General features: G+C 37.0%; 1 protein-coding gene across 2 annotated transcripts in view; it reads left to right on the top strand.

Annotated features, from left to right (window-relative positions):
* The first annotated feature begins 1,121 nt into the window (after window positions 1-1,121).
* The window catches only part of FNDC3A (fibronectin type III domain containing 3A), a 103,937-nt gene continuing 90,357 nt past the window's right edge, over window positions 1,122-14,701 (top strand). Inside the window, exon 1 of one of the 2 annotated variants that reach the window (XM_026841371.1) lies at window positions 1,122-1,253. In XM_026841371.1, the coding sequence (XP_026697172.1) occupies window positions 1,152-1,253 (102 nt within the window). In that variant the 5' untranslated portion in view covers window positions 1,122-1,151. The remainder of the gene's footprint in view (window positions 1,254-14,701) is intronic. The other variant, XM_026841379.1, reaches the window with a different exon arrangement.

The raw sequence follows: 14,701 nt of genomic DNA, 5'->3' as shown, positions 1-14,701 counted from the left end.
CAGTGCACTAAACCAGTATAATTTAGCATTTTTTTTTAACAAAATGAAATACAATTTCAGAAGCAGCTTATTAGACTTGCAATATGTATTTCCAGCATGGAAAAGTGGTAATCTTCAGCTCTTCTGGTCTTAATTCTTCCACCCAGTCTTTATATAGAACTAACACACAGAATATTATAAAACACATTACTTATGACTTGTTAATGTAATTGAAAGGAATGCTCAGCTGAATCCTGGTTTATGTTATGCTGTTACTTGACACTCATCAGAGTTGAAGTGGATCACTGCTTTCATGGGCCTTTTGCCTGTGTGGCTTTTCTTTTCTTGTCATCAGATTTCATGTAACTTTACAGTGTGTACCAGTGAAGGCTTTTTCATAACGTAGTTATGAGGATTATAATTCTGTGTGCAGGCATTACCTCCCCCTCACCCCCAGGTTTTAGCTGCTGATATTGCTACTAAAGGGCCACTGGTTACCAAAATGACACAGCTTTAATTCTGGGTCTAATACATTTTAAAAGTAAAGAAATGGCAGATTGTGCGGAAGATTTTTTTAATTCATTTGTCTCACTTAGACATTTCTTACTAACAAGTTATTTCTAAAATAAGTGTCCCATTCATTATAATAGTAGAAAAAGTGGGTTGGTGATTAAAAAAAGAAAAAAGAAACAGTGTCCCTGTTTTTTACCTGCAGGTTTTTACCAGTTTTATATAAACAAGAACACTATATATGTAAGTTCTAAGGTAACAGCTTGGTTTTTGTCGGTTTTTTTTTTCCTCAGTAGACATTTTGTCAGCAGTGCCAGACAAACTTAGTCAAAGTCTTGGTTTATAATCAAAGTTAAAAGATTCAGGTTTGTTAGCTCCAAGGGTGTGATGTACCTTCTTCTAAGGTTCAGCCGCTAGAGGGGGTCTAAACCACCCTCTGTACAAATGGTTTATGCTAGATGCCAAAACACTTTTTCAAATTTACATGTTTGCTGGAATGTTGTGGAAACATACTTTTTAAAGGTGTCTAATTTAATAGTCTTTTTTTTTTTTTTTTTTAACTGAGGTTGTTTTTTAAGGGTAACTATTCAGAAATACTTAAGCAGTTTAACCATTTGAGTGACTTCTCTTTGCAGGTGATCTTGTGAATTAGTGTACCATCAATGATGGCAGAACATCCACCGTTACTGGATACCACTTCGATTTTAAGTAGTGAAATCCCTCTTCTAACATCCCCTATTGTTAGTGGGGATGGAGCACAACAGGTAAGGAAATTTCAATATATTTTTTTTTTAGTTCTTCCAACAGATTCATTGATATATTGACACTGTAAAAATCAGTAATAATTCATATAGAATATTTTTGTGCAGTTTTGGTCATGCCTGTGTTTTTGAGATTGAGGTGAAGGTAGAACTGCTGCAGGGAGAGACTTGTAAGGAGCACAAAACAGAAAACCTATCTTGTGACAGAACATCTTTGTACAAGGATGGGACCAAACAGCTGCCTAGTTGTCTACCCATGCTTGAGTCTTAATTTGGAAACTATGTATTTACATTACCACATGACCATGTTAAGGTTGTTAACCTTTCCCCTATGGTAGATCTTGCTAGCTCAGGCACAATATGTGCTAACAACTCTGTGGTCTCTATACTGACACTTGCTTACAACTGGGTATCTTGAATAATGGGACTTGCTTTTGTGTGTTATTGTCTGGACACTTCAGATTTTTCTGTTTAAGACAAAGCCAGTCAAAGTGATATTAAAACTTATGGTTTCAGAACACTTGAGAAAGGTCAGCTCCAGTGAGGAAGATTTGTCAACAAAAATATGCATTATCCATTTCTTTAAGAAGAATATTTTAACCCCCACATAAGCACAGTTCTGGAGCAGTTTCCAGAGGGAGTAAAGAAGTGAGAAATTAAGTGGTTTGAAGTATCTGAATGGATTGAGAGATCACTGTTAATAGCAAGAGATTGAACTTGATGATGTAAGGAAGTCCCTTTTAGTCTGCTGTTCGCATGCTTGAACTTTGTGGAGAATAAATAATTATTTATCTTAAAGAGGAATTAATTTGTAGAGTAAAAACACAGATGAGCTCTAAAATGAGACTGGAGAATGGATTGCAACAGTTCATGAGATAAGGCTTGGGCTGCAGTGAGATCTTCACAATGCAGGGGAAGCTTAAATACATAGAAAGAGCTGTCAGATCTTTTTAGTAAATATATGGATAGAACATTCCAGAAAAACTTGCTTTGTCTTACAATTCTTTCAAAAACTGATGTTTAGAAGTAGTAATCTGTAACCTGCAAGAGAACTGTTATTGTTTCCTTACATGTTCTGCCTCAAAGTTCAATTTTAAAGCCTTGAAAACAAAAAAGAATAAAGCATGCCTATGCAAAGTTAAACATTTCACCAGCTTTGCTTTTCCCAATTGTGAATATTCTTTTTTTTTTAACTATTGTCATTTAAAAATTCTTATACATGTGTCACAGAACCCTTGAGATTGGAAGGGACCCCTGGAGATGCTGCAGTCCAGGTTTTCCCCACTCAAAGCAGGGCCAGCTAGAGCAGATCACCCAGGACCGTGTCCAGTTGGCTTTTGTGTATCTCCAAGGATAAGGGACTCCACCGCAGCCTCCCTGGCAGTCTGTTCCTCAGTATTCAACCCACCCTCACAGTGAAATAATCTCTTGAATTTTAGTGGAATTTCTGTATTTGCTTGTGCCCATGGCCTTTTGTCCTTTCACTGGGCACTGCTGAGAAGTCTGACTCGATGTTGTTTATTCCCCCCACCTTCAGGTATTCATGCACACTGATAATAAGCTCTCCCTTCGTACATATCTTCTCCATACTGAGCAGTCCCAGTTCTCTCACACTCTCCTCACAAGTCAGATGCTCCAGTCCCTTCATAATCTTTGTGGCCCTTTGCTGGACTCTATCTACTATGTCCATGTTCTTGTACTGGGGAGCCCAGGACTGGACCCAGAACTCCTGTCTCACCAGTGCTGGGTAGGTGGAAGGATTACTGCTAGCAGTGCTCTTCCTAATGCAACCCAGGATGTTGTTGGCTTTTTTTTGGACTCGAGAGTGCCTTGCTGACTCGTATTCAATTTGTTGTCCGCCATTCCTTTTCTGAAAGGCTACTTTCCAGCCAGTCAGCCACCTGAGTACTGGTGCATAGGATTATTCTTCCTCAGGTACAGGGCTTTGCATTTCCCAGTGTTGAACTTCATGAGATTCCTGCTGGCCCTTCTTCTGCTTGTCAGGGTCCCTCTAGATGGTAATGCAGCCGTCTAGTGCATCAAGCACTCCTCCCGCCTTCATATCACTTGCAGACTTGATGGTGCATTCTGTCCCATCATCTAGGTCTTTAAAGAAGGTAGTAAAAATTATCTGCCCCAGTATCAACCACTGAGGTAGATGACTAGTAAATGGCCTCATGCCAGACTTTGCACTGCTGATCACAACCCTTTGAGACTGGCAGTTCAGCCAGTTTTCAGTCCACCTCAGTGCCTGTGTTCAGTCTGTACTTCATCAGTTGCTATGCAAGGATGTTATGCAAGACGGTGTCAGAAGCCTTGTATCAACTGCTGTATCTACTGACAGTGTCAAAACAGTATCTACTGCTGTCCCCTCATTCACCAAGCTAGTAATTTCATTGTGGAAGGCCATCAAGTTTGTCAGGCATGATTTCCGCTTTGTGAATCCATACTGACTACTCCCAATCACCTTTTTATCTTTAATGTGTTTAGAAATGGCTTCTAGATTTGCTCACTCATCTTCCCAGAGCTGAAGGTGATGTGGACCAGCCTGTAGCTCCCTGGATCTTCCTCCTGGTTCTTTTTTGAAGATTGTAGTGACATTTGCTTTCTTCCAGTCCTTGGGATCCTCTCCTAATGACCATGACCTTTCAAAGGTAGTTGAGACTGAGCTACTTGTTCTGTCTTTCCCAAAAATAAGACTGTCAAGCTGTTCTGTCAAGTTTACTCTGTACTGGTGCAAAATTTTGAGTCAGATATGAGCTTAAATGTTCTTTTGGGGATACTTTTGCATTAAAATGTTGTCTCTTTTTCTTCTGCCAATCAAGATTAAAACTGGAAAATAAGGAAAGAATTTCTTCAAAGAAATGAATTTGAGGAGCTTTCGGTTAATCTTCCTAAGGGAATAACATCATATACGCTGCTGGTATCCTTTTTTATTTTTTAAAAAAGCAACTCATTAAGAATACTGTCTAAAGTGGAGCTGGTAGTGTTTATTTTAAAAAAGAAAAAAGAGAATCTTCAGAAAGCATTGGCCAGATTCTCAGTCATCAATAAAGTCAGTTTCTTCATTTCATGGTAACTAGCAGTTATACCACAATGTTGTCTAGTGTTCTGTGTTCCACAATGTCTACTGAAAGTTGCAACTTTTGTTTTCTGTTCTTCGCATCTGATACATGACTCATGAAGAATCTGTAAATGCGTTTGTTCAGTGGCAGGAAACTTTACTGGAAATCCTTTTTGCATCTGGTGATTTAAAAGCCATCACTAAGCAGGAAATACTTTATATATCTGAACTATGGTAAATCCAGAATTGCAGGTACTGCTTACTCTGTCAAGGTTGCCCAGTTAAGATTTAGGCCACAGAAAGGTCAGACAGGCTATTATTTTTTTTTTTATAAGGGTCTTAAAATTATTTATGTTTGGATTATATGGTATGCTGATGAAAGGGGTATATACTTTCAAATTGAGTGATGTATTCAAGTACAAAACATTGTAATTCTGAGTACAAAACATTGTAATTCATTATATTCCTTTTTGTTTGTTTTTTTTTTCTTGTAACTTTGAAGCTACAAGAAGTGTGAAGACTTTTGTCTTTGTGATGGAGTTGCTCATTTTTCTGAAAGTTTTCTATTTGCTTAGCTACAGTACACACATTCTGTAGAGGTTACTTCCCTAAAATATAAAAACTACTTCTCCAAGTTTCTTTCATAACAGCGTCATGCTGTTGGATTGCATAATCTATAACATAATCTGTAGTGCTGACAGAATTTGTGTTCCCAGAATCAAAATTCAGAGCTATTTTGTCTGTGTAAATAAAAGTGTGTAGGTTGGACTGTAGCTATTCTAATTAGTTTTAGCCAGTCCTGACTGAAAAGGTATTGAAACCTAGTGGAAAATTCTTTATTTAAATATTTCTTTTATATGTTGGTATTTCCTATGTTAGACTAGTTAACTGTGTCCTAAACTTGCAAGTTTTTGTTCAGCTTTAAAACATCTGAGGATTTTTTAATAAATTCCCCCCCTTCTTGCTTCTTACTGGAATTAACTATTATAATTATTGTGACTTATATTGTATATACTGCATAACTGAGTTACCAGATTAATATAGACCATTTAGTGCTTTTCTGTAACAGTTTGTATCTTCAAAATAATCTATTTCAAACACTTGAAGTTCTGCTACCAATTTAAATGTGAAATAGCAGTACAAATATTTGAACATGTTAAGATGAAGGGTCATATGCTTCAAATAGTGGAAGTGTCTGATCACGTTAAAGCTGTAACTTTCCACCATGTTTTTAAAAAAAACATTTTGACAAAGTTAAAGGAATGTGCATATGCAGGGAGACAACATGGGGAACTTAAACTGTGTGGATGTTTATGTGCTTCTCAGTGCTGTTGTGGGAGACTGCCTTGTTCTATGTCCCACAGAACAAGGTACTATTGTTAGTTTCATAGGACAAAACCAGTGGAAAAGGAAAGCAAAGACCAAGCCTATTAGCTCCTTCTTCTCTGTTTGGCACAAAACTACTGCTTTTGCACCTTCTCATCACTGTGTTCAATGTGGGTGGGTAATGCACTTATATCTTGGTGGTGGGTAAGATTGTGGATGAAGTATGGAGAATATCCATAGCAGTTAATAGGAATCAAGTGAGACTGAGGAAACATAGTTTGAGGACAGAAGTGCTTGAGGGTTTTTCATGTAAGAGTAACTACTGCAGTGGGGCTTTACTCATTGCTGAGGCTGGAGAGGAAGAAATGTGCTTGATTCTGTGAGTCTTAATTTGGTGGGAGGAGGTAAATTTGTGTTTGAGAGGAAAATGAGGAGGCAAGAGTTCAAATTACTTTAACACGCTGTTTTCCTCATATTAGACTGAAGTTAAATTGTTTTGGAAAGTTTCTACAGCACCCAGTGCTATTCTAAGACAAATCAGTAAATTGCTGACAAAAGTTTGCAGCAGCCCTCGAGTTCTGGACCAGCTCCGCACCTTCCCACTAAAGCTAACGGTTACAAAGCAAGACATCCCTATATAACCTTGGTGTCCTTTTGTTAACAAGGTAGATAGCATGCTTAAAGTAGCCCAATAACTGTTAACCATTTCCTTTTCTTTGGGGAATGGGACACAGTATTTGACCTTCAGTCAGCTTTATTTCTCAGCAAGGTATAGTGAGAAAGTAGTACTTCTAGTTTGGGAAGCTGTTTGCTTATCCTCCAAACTTTATTCAGAAGTTTAGATGCTTAGTGGGTTTTCCAAAGATCCCACTATGTGTGTATATATGCAGTATGTGTCTCTGTGTGTGGATATATATACTGAGTTTATCTGCAAATTCTTTGAACTGAAATAGATATTTATCATAAAATCTACAAGCTAGTATTTCTAAAATCAATTTCTTCTTTAAATATGTAAACCTCTGATCTTAAAGTTATTATTAACCTGTTATCATGGGAGGAAGTCTCCAGCGGAGTAATAGATGGTTATAAAAAACAAACTGAATAATTCTGAGAATCATCTTTTTTTGGCTTTCAGATTGTTTACATATGTGGAGTCACAGCAGAAAAATAATGGTGAAGATGTAAATAGATTACTAAATGCTTTTCCTCAGTTTTAGTTCTGACACTTTTGTTTCTGAAAAGCATATGGTACATTATCAAGTTCCAGCTTGCTTTGTTTTTGCCTTGCTGCTGAAAATCAAGCCTAGAACTGCATATGTTTCATGATCTTTTCCTCTACAAGGAAAAATCAGTGTTAAAAGTCATTTAACAACATATACTGTTATAACTGTTCTCATCGCTCTCCATATTGTGCTGTTTTCCTTTCTTTTATCTGTTTTGATTTCACAGAGTATGGAGTACTTACATGGCTGCTTCTGTCTTTTTTTGGTTGGGGTTTTGGTTTTTTACTTCCTCTTTGGCTCTGTTGAATTAGCAGATACATCTAAGCAGATACTTTTCCTTTTGGACATTCATTAGTTTCTTTTAGTTGACAATTATTCTTCCATCCTTCAGTGACTTCATAGCATTGAAGTGCACCAGAACTCTGTTCACCGGAACCATTGAAACACTTCCACATGAAATGCTGCAGTGCCAGTTTACAGAAGCTGATTATCAAGCTGTATTTTTTCCAGGATTGATTAGTAATTTTGTTTAGCAACCATCACTAGAAAATACATAATCAAACTGATATGGGACATTCTGTATACAAAAAACCTTTTCCTTACAACTTTTTAGCTGCTTGATAGCTATGATTTTTAAATGATTTTTTTTGCCTTGGAGATCAGAATTTTCTCTTAAGCATTTAAACTGTATCCTTGATTGCAGATTCATTGAGTTGCTTTAAATTTCCTAGAGAAAGTAAGGATTCAAAATTCTTTGGTATATAGTTCTATATGAATACTACGCTGGTTTTGGTTAGCAGAAAGCAGCATCAGGCTTATTGCACAATTTATACTAGCATCCATTTTAATGGATTAATATTAAAAATATTTTCATGTTTGCTGTCTGAAAATAAACGTAGAAACAAGAGCAAAGGCTGTGTAGTTCATAGCCTTTCCTACTTGTATTCAGTATGAAAATTCATGGAATGAAGTATCCTCATAAAAGTTCTGAGTAATCTTCCTTTCTCTCTAAAATGTCTGTTTTCATTTGCGTAATATGAATCCTAGATTAATTTTGGTCTCTGATATAGAGTAGATTCCCCTCAAGATACTTGAGGCAAGATTTCCCCTGTTGAATGAGTCTCTTCAGAAGCTGACATTTGGGAGAATTGGATGACATGTGAAAATCGGATTTAAAGTTAGTCACTGTAGGTTGCTAATCTAGTCAATGGGGAGAAATAAGCATGTTCAAAAGATGATCTATTTCATGTTTTAGGAAGATGACTAAAGATCTGTGCATCTTTGTTGGTTTATGTGTTTGGTTTGTTTTAATGAAGCAAAAAGTTGCCTGGAGTTACAAGCATCGAGGTAGCCCCGTTCTTCTCTGTGGTCTGTTGCAAGTGGGCCAGTTCCTGAGTCTGCATGCCTGTCTATCAGTAAGGTTTGGAACAGTACAGATATGTTCCTTGGTCCTCTTCCCTTCTCTGTGCCTTGGAATACGTAATGCCAAGTAAGCCAGGACCTGAATGCCAGAGTCCAAGACCTATGAAGTCACCCCTATTGCTTACATACATTTCCTCAGAAGATAGATATCATAATCTCTCTAAGTTGTAACAAAAATGTAACTGCTTTACAAAGTCATATTTTTAACTGCAGAAACTCTGTTCTTAAAATATGTGAAAATTACACACTTTGTGAACAAGTAAACTGAAGTGCATCCCCTGCTAGCTGAAGTCTCTTTTCTCCCTAGGAAGCATTTCTTTACTGAGAGGGTGGTCAAATACTGGAACAGCTTCCTAGAGAGGTGGTTGATGACCCAAGCCTGTCAGTGTTTGAGGTGTTTGGACAACGCACTTAACATTCTTTAACTTGGTCAGCCCTCAGTTGATCAGGCAGTTGGACTAGCTGATCATTGTAGATCCCTTACAACTGAAATGGTCTATTCTATTCCCTGGAGATTGAGAGGTTTCTCTATTTATAACTGGGCAAAGTCTATCTGACCCTCTGCGTATTACAGAATTATATACTTTATAGAACAGCCAGAATGACATTCTGCAGGAAGAGAAACTCAGGTTTACACACCATAGCAAAAATGGCCCTTGGGCTCTAATTTTTCCTCCTTTTTGAGGTAGAAGAGAAAATATATGGGAAAAGATTGGTGTTGTAGAGATTTCTCTGATCTAGCCCTGGGTCCAGTACTGACTTGAGCATTCCTAACCTGATCAAATTGAGAACATAGCCTTTAATTTCTCCTTCAGCTCAGGTTCATATTGTCACACAGTGATTTGATATACAGTGATACCCAGATTTCCACAAAACTGGGTGTATAGGGACTTTTATCAGGGGAAATAAAGGCTACTTAGAAGTGCCATTGAAACTCCTAGCATTCTGATGTTTTTTTAATGAAATACTGTTTTGAATAACTAGAGAATACAGCTCTTCCTCTGTCACTTACTTTTGTATTCTATTTAAGGTAGAAATGTTAAAGACACATCCATCAGTCTTAAATATTATGTGCTTTTAACTTGCTATATCACCAAACAGGAATCTGAGCTGCCGGAAGCAATGTTGGGAAACAAAATTCTCTTCTAGTCCATATATTTTCTGGACTAACAGCTTACATGTTTAAGTCTTCTAAACTCTTCAGAAACTGAATGCCCGAATTCAGTTTCAGCTACCTTAATTGTATTTTTCTCTTAATTATTACTGTTGCATTGCAGGAAAGGGATTGTTTTTAAAGGATATTTATTACAAATTTTGATTTGAGTTGTTGTTCGACAGAGTTCTTTAAAAATGAAGATAGTAACTTTTTCTCCCACCTATCACTTCAGCCCTTGAAGCAACTATGTACATTACAAAATACTGCCCAGTCAGAGTGAGATAAACTGCTGCATGCTTCATGGAGGTCTCCACCAGTAACTTGCTGTTCATGGCACTTACAGGTTGTCGGGGAGAGAAACGGTGTCTGTCCTGCTTATTGGGTCATCATTTTGTACTTCAGAAGGATGAAGAAACTCAGGACAAGGGCTGAAAGGGCTCTGCCTCAGCCTACAGAAGGGGAATCAATTCTAGCTTTATGACCTTTCTGAAATAATGTATTCAGCTGTTAGGCCAAAGGTTGATCATGACCGCTTTATAATGTTGGATATTGTTTCTCAGTGAATGCCTAACTGGTTGCACACACTTTCAGACATGTCCAGATATTACTGACAAAGAAATTCTTTTAAATAAAGTGCCATTGACTTGCGTCATCATTAGCAAATCTGTTAACTGTCCACCTCACTTTGTTCATCTTGGCTTGCTTTCATAATGGTTGTAAAATTCTTTTTTTGTTTATTACTAGGTATTATATGGAAGTAAAACTCCCGAACAGTGGCACAACTGTTCAGCTTGTTTCAAATGTGAACTAACCAGCAAACTAATTCTTCCCCTCTTCCCAGCATTAAGATCTTCACAACAGGTTCAGAGAGCTTGGAAGTAAGCAGTCTTCAGAAGTATTTTTTTTTGCATAGGGAAACACCAAATAATACCTATTTGACACAGTACTTTGTGGCAACTGCTGGTACAGCCTGAAGTCAAATTGCAGCCTGCAGTGGGAATTGCAGAGTACATACAGTTGAAGTACAACTGAAAAGGGTCTTCACTTTTGATGCTCAATTGAAATAATTGCAAGGGTGTTTTATTCCACAAGTGTTGTGAAGAAGACAGGATTATTACAGTAAGAGAAGATTTTTTCTTTAAAAAATAATTTAAATACTACCTAAAAGCTGTTGTGAATCAAATAAAAAAATCTCCAAAGTGCCTGACTTTCTTTGATCAATGCTACATGTAGCACTTTCCAGCACTTTTTTTTTTAAATGAGGTTTTTGTTTCTCTGAACAAGTAGTAGTATCTTAAGAAACTAGGTGTTTGGTGTCTTTTAATTGTAATTTTCACTTCAGACAATCTTTGTTAAATTACTTGGTTTTCCAAAATTAGATTGGCAGTTTTCTAACTTGCAGTGTATATAGATACAACTTAAATGAAAGTCTGCTCCCTGATTCTGTTTTGGACTGTTGCAAATACGCAGGGAAAGTGCCTACTGAGGGGGCTAGCCCCTGCAAAGTATTAGCTGAAAGCTCAGCCCTTGCTACCAGTTTGCTGTGCAGTATAAGCCCTGTCTCTTATCTACCTGACCTTAGCATTGTAAAACTGAATTCCTGTGGACTTCAAACAACAAAACATTGTGAAATGAGAATAATCTGAAGTCTTCCAGTTTTTATTTATAGGGGTTGATGTGTCTAACCACTGGCCAGAACCAGATGCCTCAAAGTTCCAGAGTTCAGTGACTGCCCCTAACAGCGCTTCCTTCTAATTCCCTCTAAACGAGGATTAGCTTAAAACTTTGAAGCACAAATGTTTGTCTGTTGCGTTTATCCAGATTCTTTGAAACGCTTCTGTTACCCTTGCAAATTTTCTGTACACTATCTGCTAACCACAGACTGTGTCAATGCTAATGAAACAGATTGGGTTTGTTGTAAATGACACAAATAAAACTTTGCTTAGCCAAGCTGTGAGAACTGAGAATGCAAAAGAGAAGAGACAAAGCAGAAACAAGTAGATCAAAATTGTAAGTATTTCTCAATAATAAAGAATGAGACAGACACACTTATGGAACGTACAGTGTTTAACACTGTTACACGTGGATGCTGACAAGTGTTGAACATTTATTGGTGACATTAGATGTAGATTTTAATGTTTATCTTTTGCTGCGTTTTCTCAGAAAACTTTATATTTTTACAAAAAAAGGCCACAAGCCATGATTTTTTTTTCTTCGCCCTGCCCCCAGCAATCAGCTTTCTGCTGATCATATTTCACATGAAAAGGGAGGAAAACATTTGAATGCAGTAAGAATTTAAAAACCCTTTTCATAAATAAAATCAATATATTTGCTAGAATTAAAAAAAAAAAATGACCAATTCTCAGATCTTTCCAACCTGCCTTTCTATGAAAAGCAGTGAAAGCTTATTGAAATCTACAGTTTTTGAATGTCAGTGCCACTGAATAGTCTAGTCATCTTTCCAACCTCCCTGTTTCTAGTTGCTTCTAGGGATATTCCGTCATCTTAGTGTATTCAGTGGTGCTGACAGTATCTTGTAGCAGTGGTTAAAGATGAAATGTTTGCTGATTTTATTATCTGTCAGCTGCCTTTTAGAAAAATGATGCAGAGTTGCTCTCTCCTCTGAAAATATACATAGGCCTTAGGAACATGTCACTGAAAAGATGGCTTTGTTCTCTCGCTTTCATCAGGATATGCTGCTGCTACCAGTGTAAACTGAAATAGTTTGGTTTGTGTTTGTTTTTTCAAAATTCCAAACATGTAAATTGTTACTGCAGTGTATTATGTAACACTTAATTCTGTATGGATTTCTTCCCTAGTCCTGAAAACCAAGATCTGTTACTGGCCTTTGCTACCCAAATCTTTTCTGTTCTTTGTTAGGAAAGTGTTAGTCTCCATATATGGAGTAGTTAGATCCCTCTAGATTATCAGTTGATATTAGCAGATGTGAGGGTAGAGAACTGTATAGTTGTAGTTTGCTCAAATAAATTTGGTGGAAAATAGACTATTTTAGAATTTTAATGTTAGAGCCTTGAATTGTGTTACTTAGGCAAAGATCAATGTCTATAGATCAATGTCTATAGGACACTTCTAAATAACAATGAGAAGCCTGTTTTTGTCTGTTATTAATACTAAAACCAGAAGATAATTTAAGGCAAAAAGAAAATTCTAACATTACATTTCCTTATAGATACCATAGAAACTTTGTGTGCATGGTCTGCAGTGAATTGGTACAGTATAGTACAGAGCTCAGCCTAAAATTTTAAGAACTCTCTTGGTTACTAGCCTGCATGAATGGGAAGAGAGGAAGTCCTTAGGAAGTCTAAAAGATGATGGAGATAGAAAAATCTTATGAAAGATGACATTAAGAAAGAATTAGTTGGAAGTAATGCTCTTCACAACCATGAAATTCTTAAACTGTTTTAACAAGGCTTAAGAAACTGTTTTATTTAGCTTTTATTACTGTCAACTTTCCTATTTAATAATTTTATGCTGTTCGCAATACTTGTTACTTAGATCTTTTGCATTTTTTTCATTTACTCTTTTCTGTTAGTGGGTTTGTGGAAGAGTAGTTCGTAGCCTCATTAGCATCGTTATGATATGAACAGCAGATTTTGAACACACAATGAAAAACAACTTGTGCTGCGTTTGTAACTGCCATCACCTTAGCTGGACCACAGATGTGATTCCATCTGGCAATTCCTGTGCTGCTAATGAATAACAACGCTCAAGTCTTGCAGTGTACTTTGATCAGTAGCTTTTAGGGACATGCAAATACTGTTGTACTAGTCCTACAAACAGCGAAACTGGCATAGATGAGGTGACAAACCCACAAATCACAGTAAATCCACATCAGAGCCAGAAGAGAGCCACACAGCATCTTTCCCTGTTAACTGGACCACAGTCTGTGGAGCCAGCCTAGGTGTAATGATTTTCCTTGTAACAAAAGACTGTACATAGATGGAAAAATGTCTACTTTGAAAACTAAAAGCAAATGTGTTCAATAATAAAGTGATACTGGTTATGAATAACTGATATCTTGAGCCTAGAAAGCTCTTACTTGGTAAAAATTTTATGCCGATCAAATGTTAGGAATACAACTTGAAGATAAAATAGTGGAAAGGTCCTTTTTTTTTTTATTGTTCATAAGTGGGCTGTAGGTGTGAGTCCTTTTACATAAAAGTGTGTGTGTACCTTTGAAGACATTACTGTTCAAGTAATTTTTAAACTTTTTGATCTTGGGCAACATCTAATCAGTAATTTCATGTTGTTGCATTACAAATACCAAGTTGTTCCAAAGTAGTTTCATATATCTTGTCTGCCTGTGGGTTAGGACTTAAACCAGTGATGCATATGTGGTATTTGAAGTAATTTCTCACAAGAAGGCAGGGATGCGTGTTTTGCCCTAGGTGGCTGTCTTTCCTCAGTTGAGGGTGTACAGTGGGCCCCTGCTATTGTTGGGTTTAAAGACCACAGATTAAGATTGCCAGAAACTAATATTGGATGTTTCCATTTCAGCTCTTAAATGGAGATTAATAGATGGAAACAATCTTTATCAGCATCTGAAATGTCTTATATATTAATATATAATAAAAGACATTTCTAGTTATAGTATTATTTAGGACAGACATGTATGTAAATTATAAAGCAAAATTGGGAAACGCACGTCTTTTCATGCCTCTTTCTTAAATACTATGTTACTCTCTACTGTGCATTTATTGAGTGCAGTAGAATCCAGATGATTTATTTCTTTGCTGTATCTTTTTATTCTCTTATAGAGGGATTTGGGGGTTTTTCCCCTCCTCCTCTGGTTTAGTTGCTAACTGAAGTCATGAGCTGCATCATAGATTCAACTATAAAGTCAGAAATTGGTTCATTCGAAGCTAGTATATCCTATGTGGGAATGAGGAAGCTAAATTAAAAATGCAGTTATAAAATGGCATATATTTGGAAGCTTTGTTCTCTTAAACCCGAACCTTCTGTTGACTGACGTTAGATGATCCAGAAGCAGATGCTGCAGCAGCTATTTGTTGATTTAGTTGCTATGGTGACATGATACATTCGTGTACAGCAGGAAGCTCACTGTACGTTGGCTAATTTGATAGGAAGGAAAGCTTGAGGTAGGTATTGCTGACTGTGTTGTTAATTGATCCTACCTTTCACATCCTTCCTCCACATGCTTTGTGGATGCACAGCTATAGAGGAGGGTAAAGGGAGATACTCCGGTGTGGCGTTTAGGTTAAGGTGCCCTGTTAAAAGA

Source organism: Athene cunicularia (genome assembly GCF_003259725.1).
Source record: "Athene cunicularia isolate RWA chromosome 1 unlocalized genomic scaffold, athCun1 chr1_part1, whole genome shotgun sequence".
Lineage (NCBI taxonomy): Eukaryota > Metazoa > Chordata > Aves > Strigiformes > Strigidae > Athene > Athene cunicularia.
This window is presented reverse-complemented; position numbering and strand designations above follow the sequence as displayed.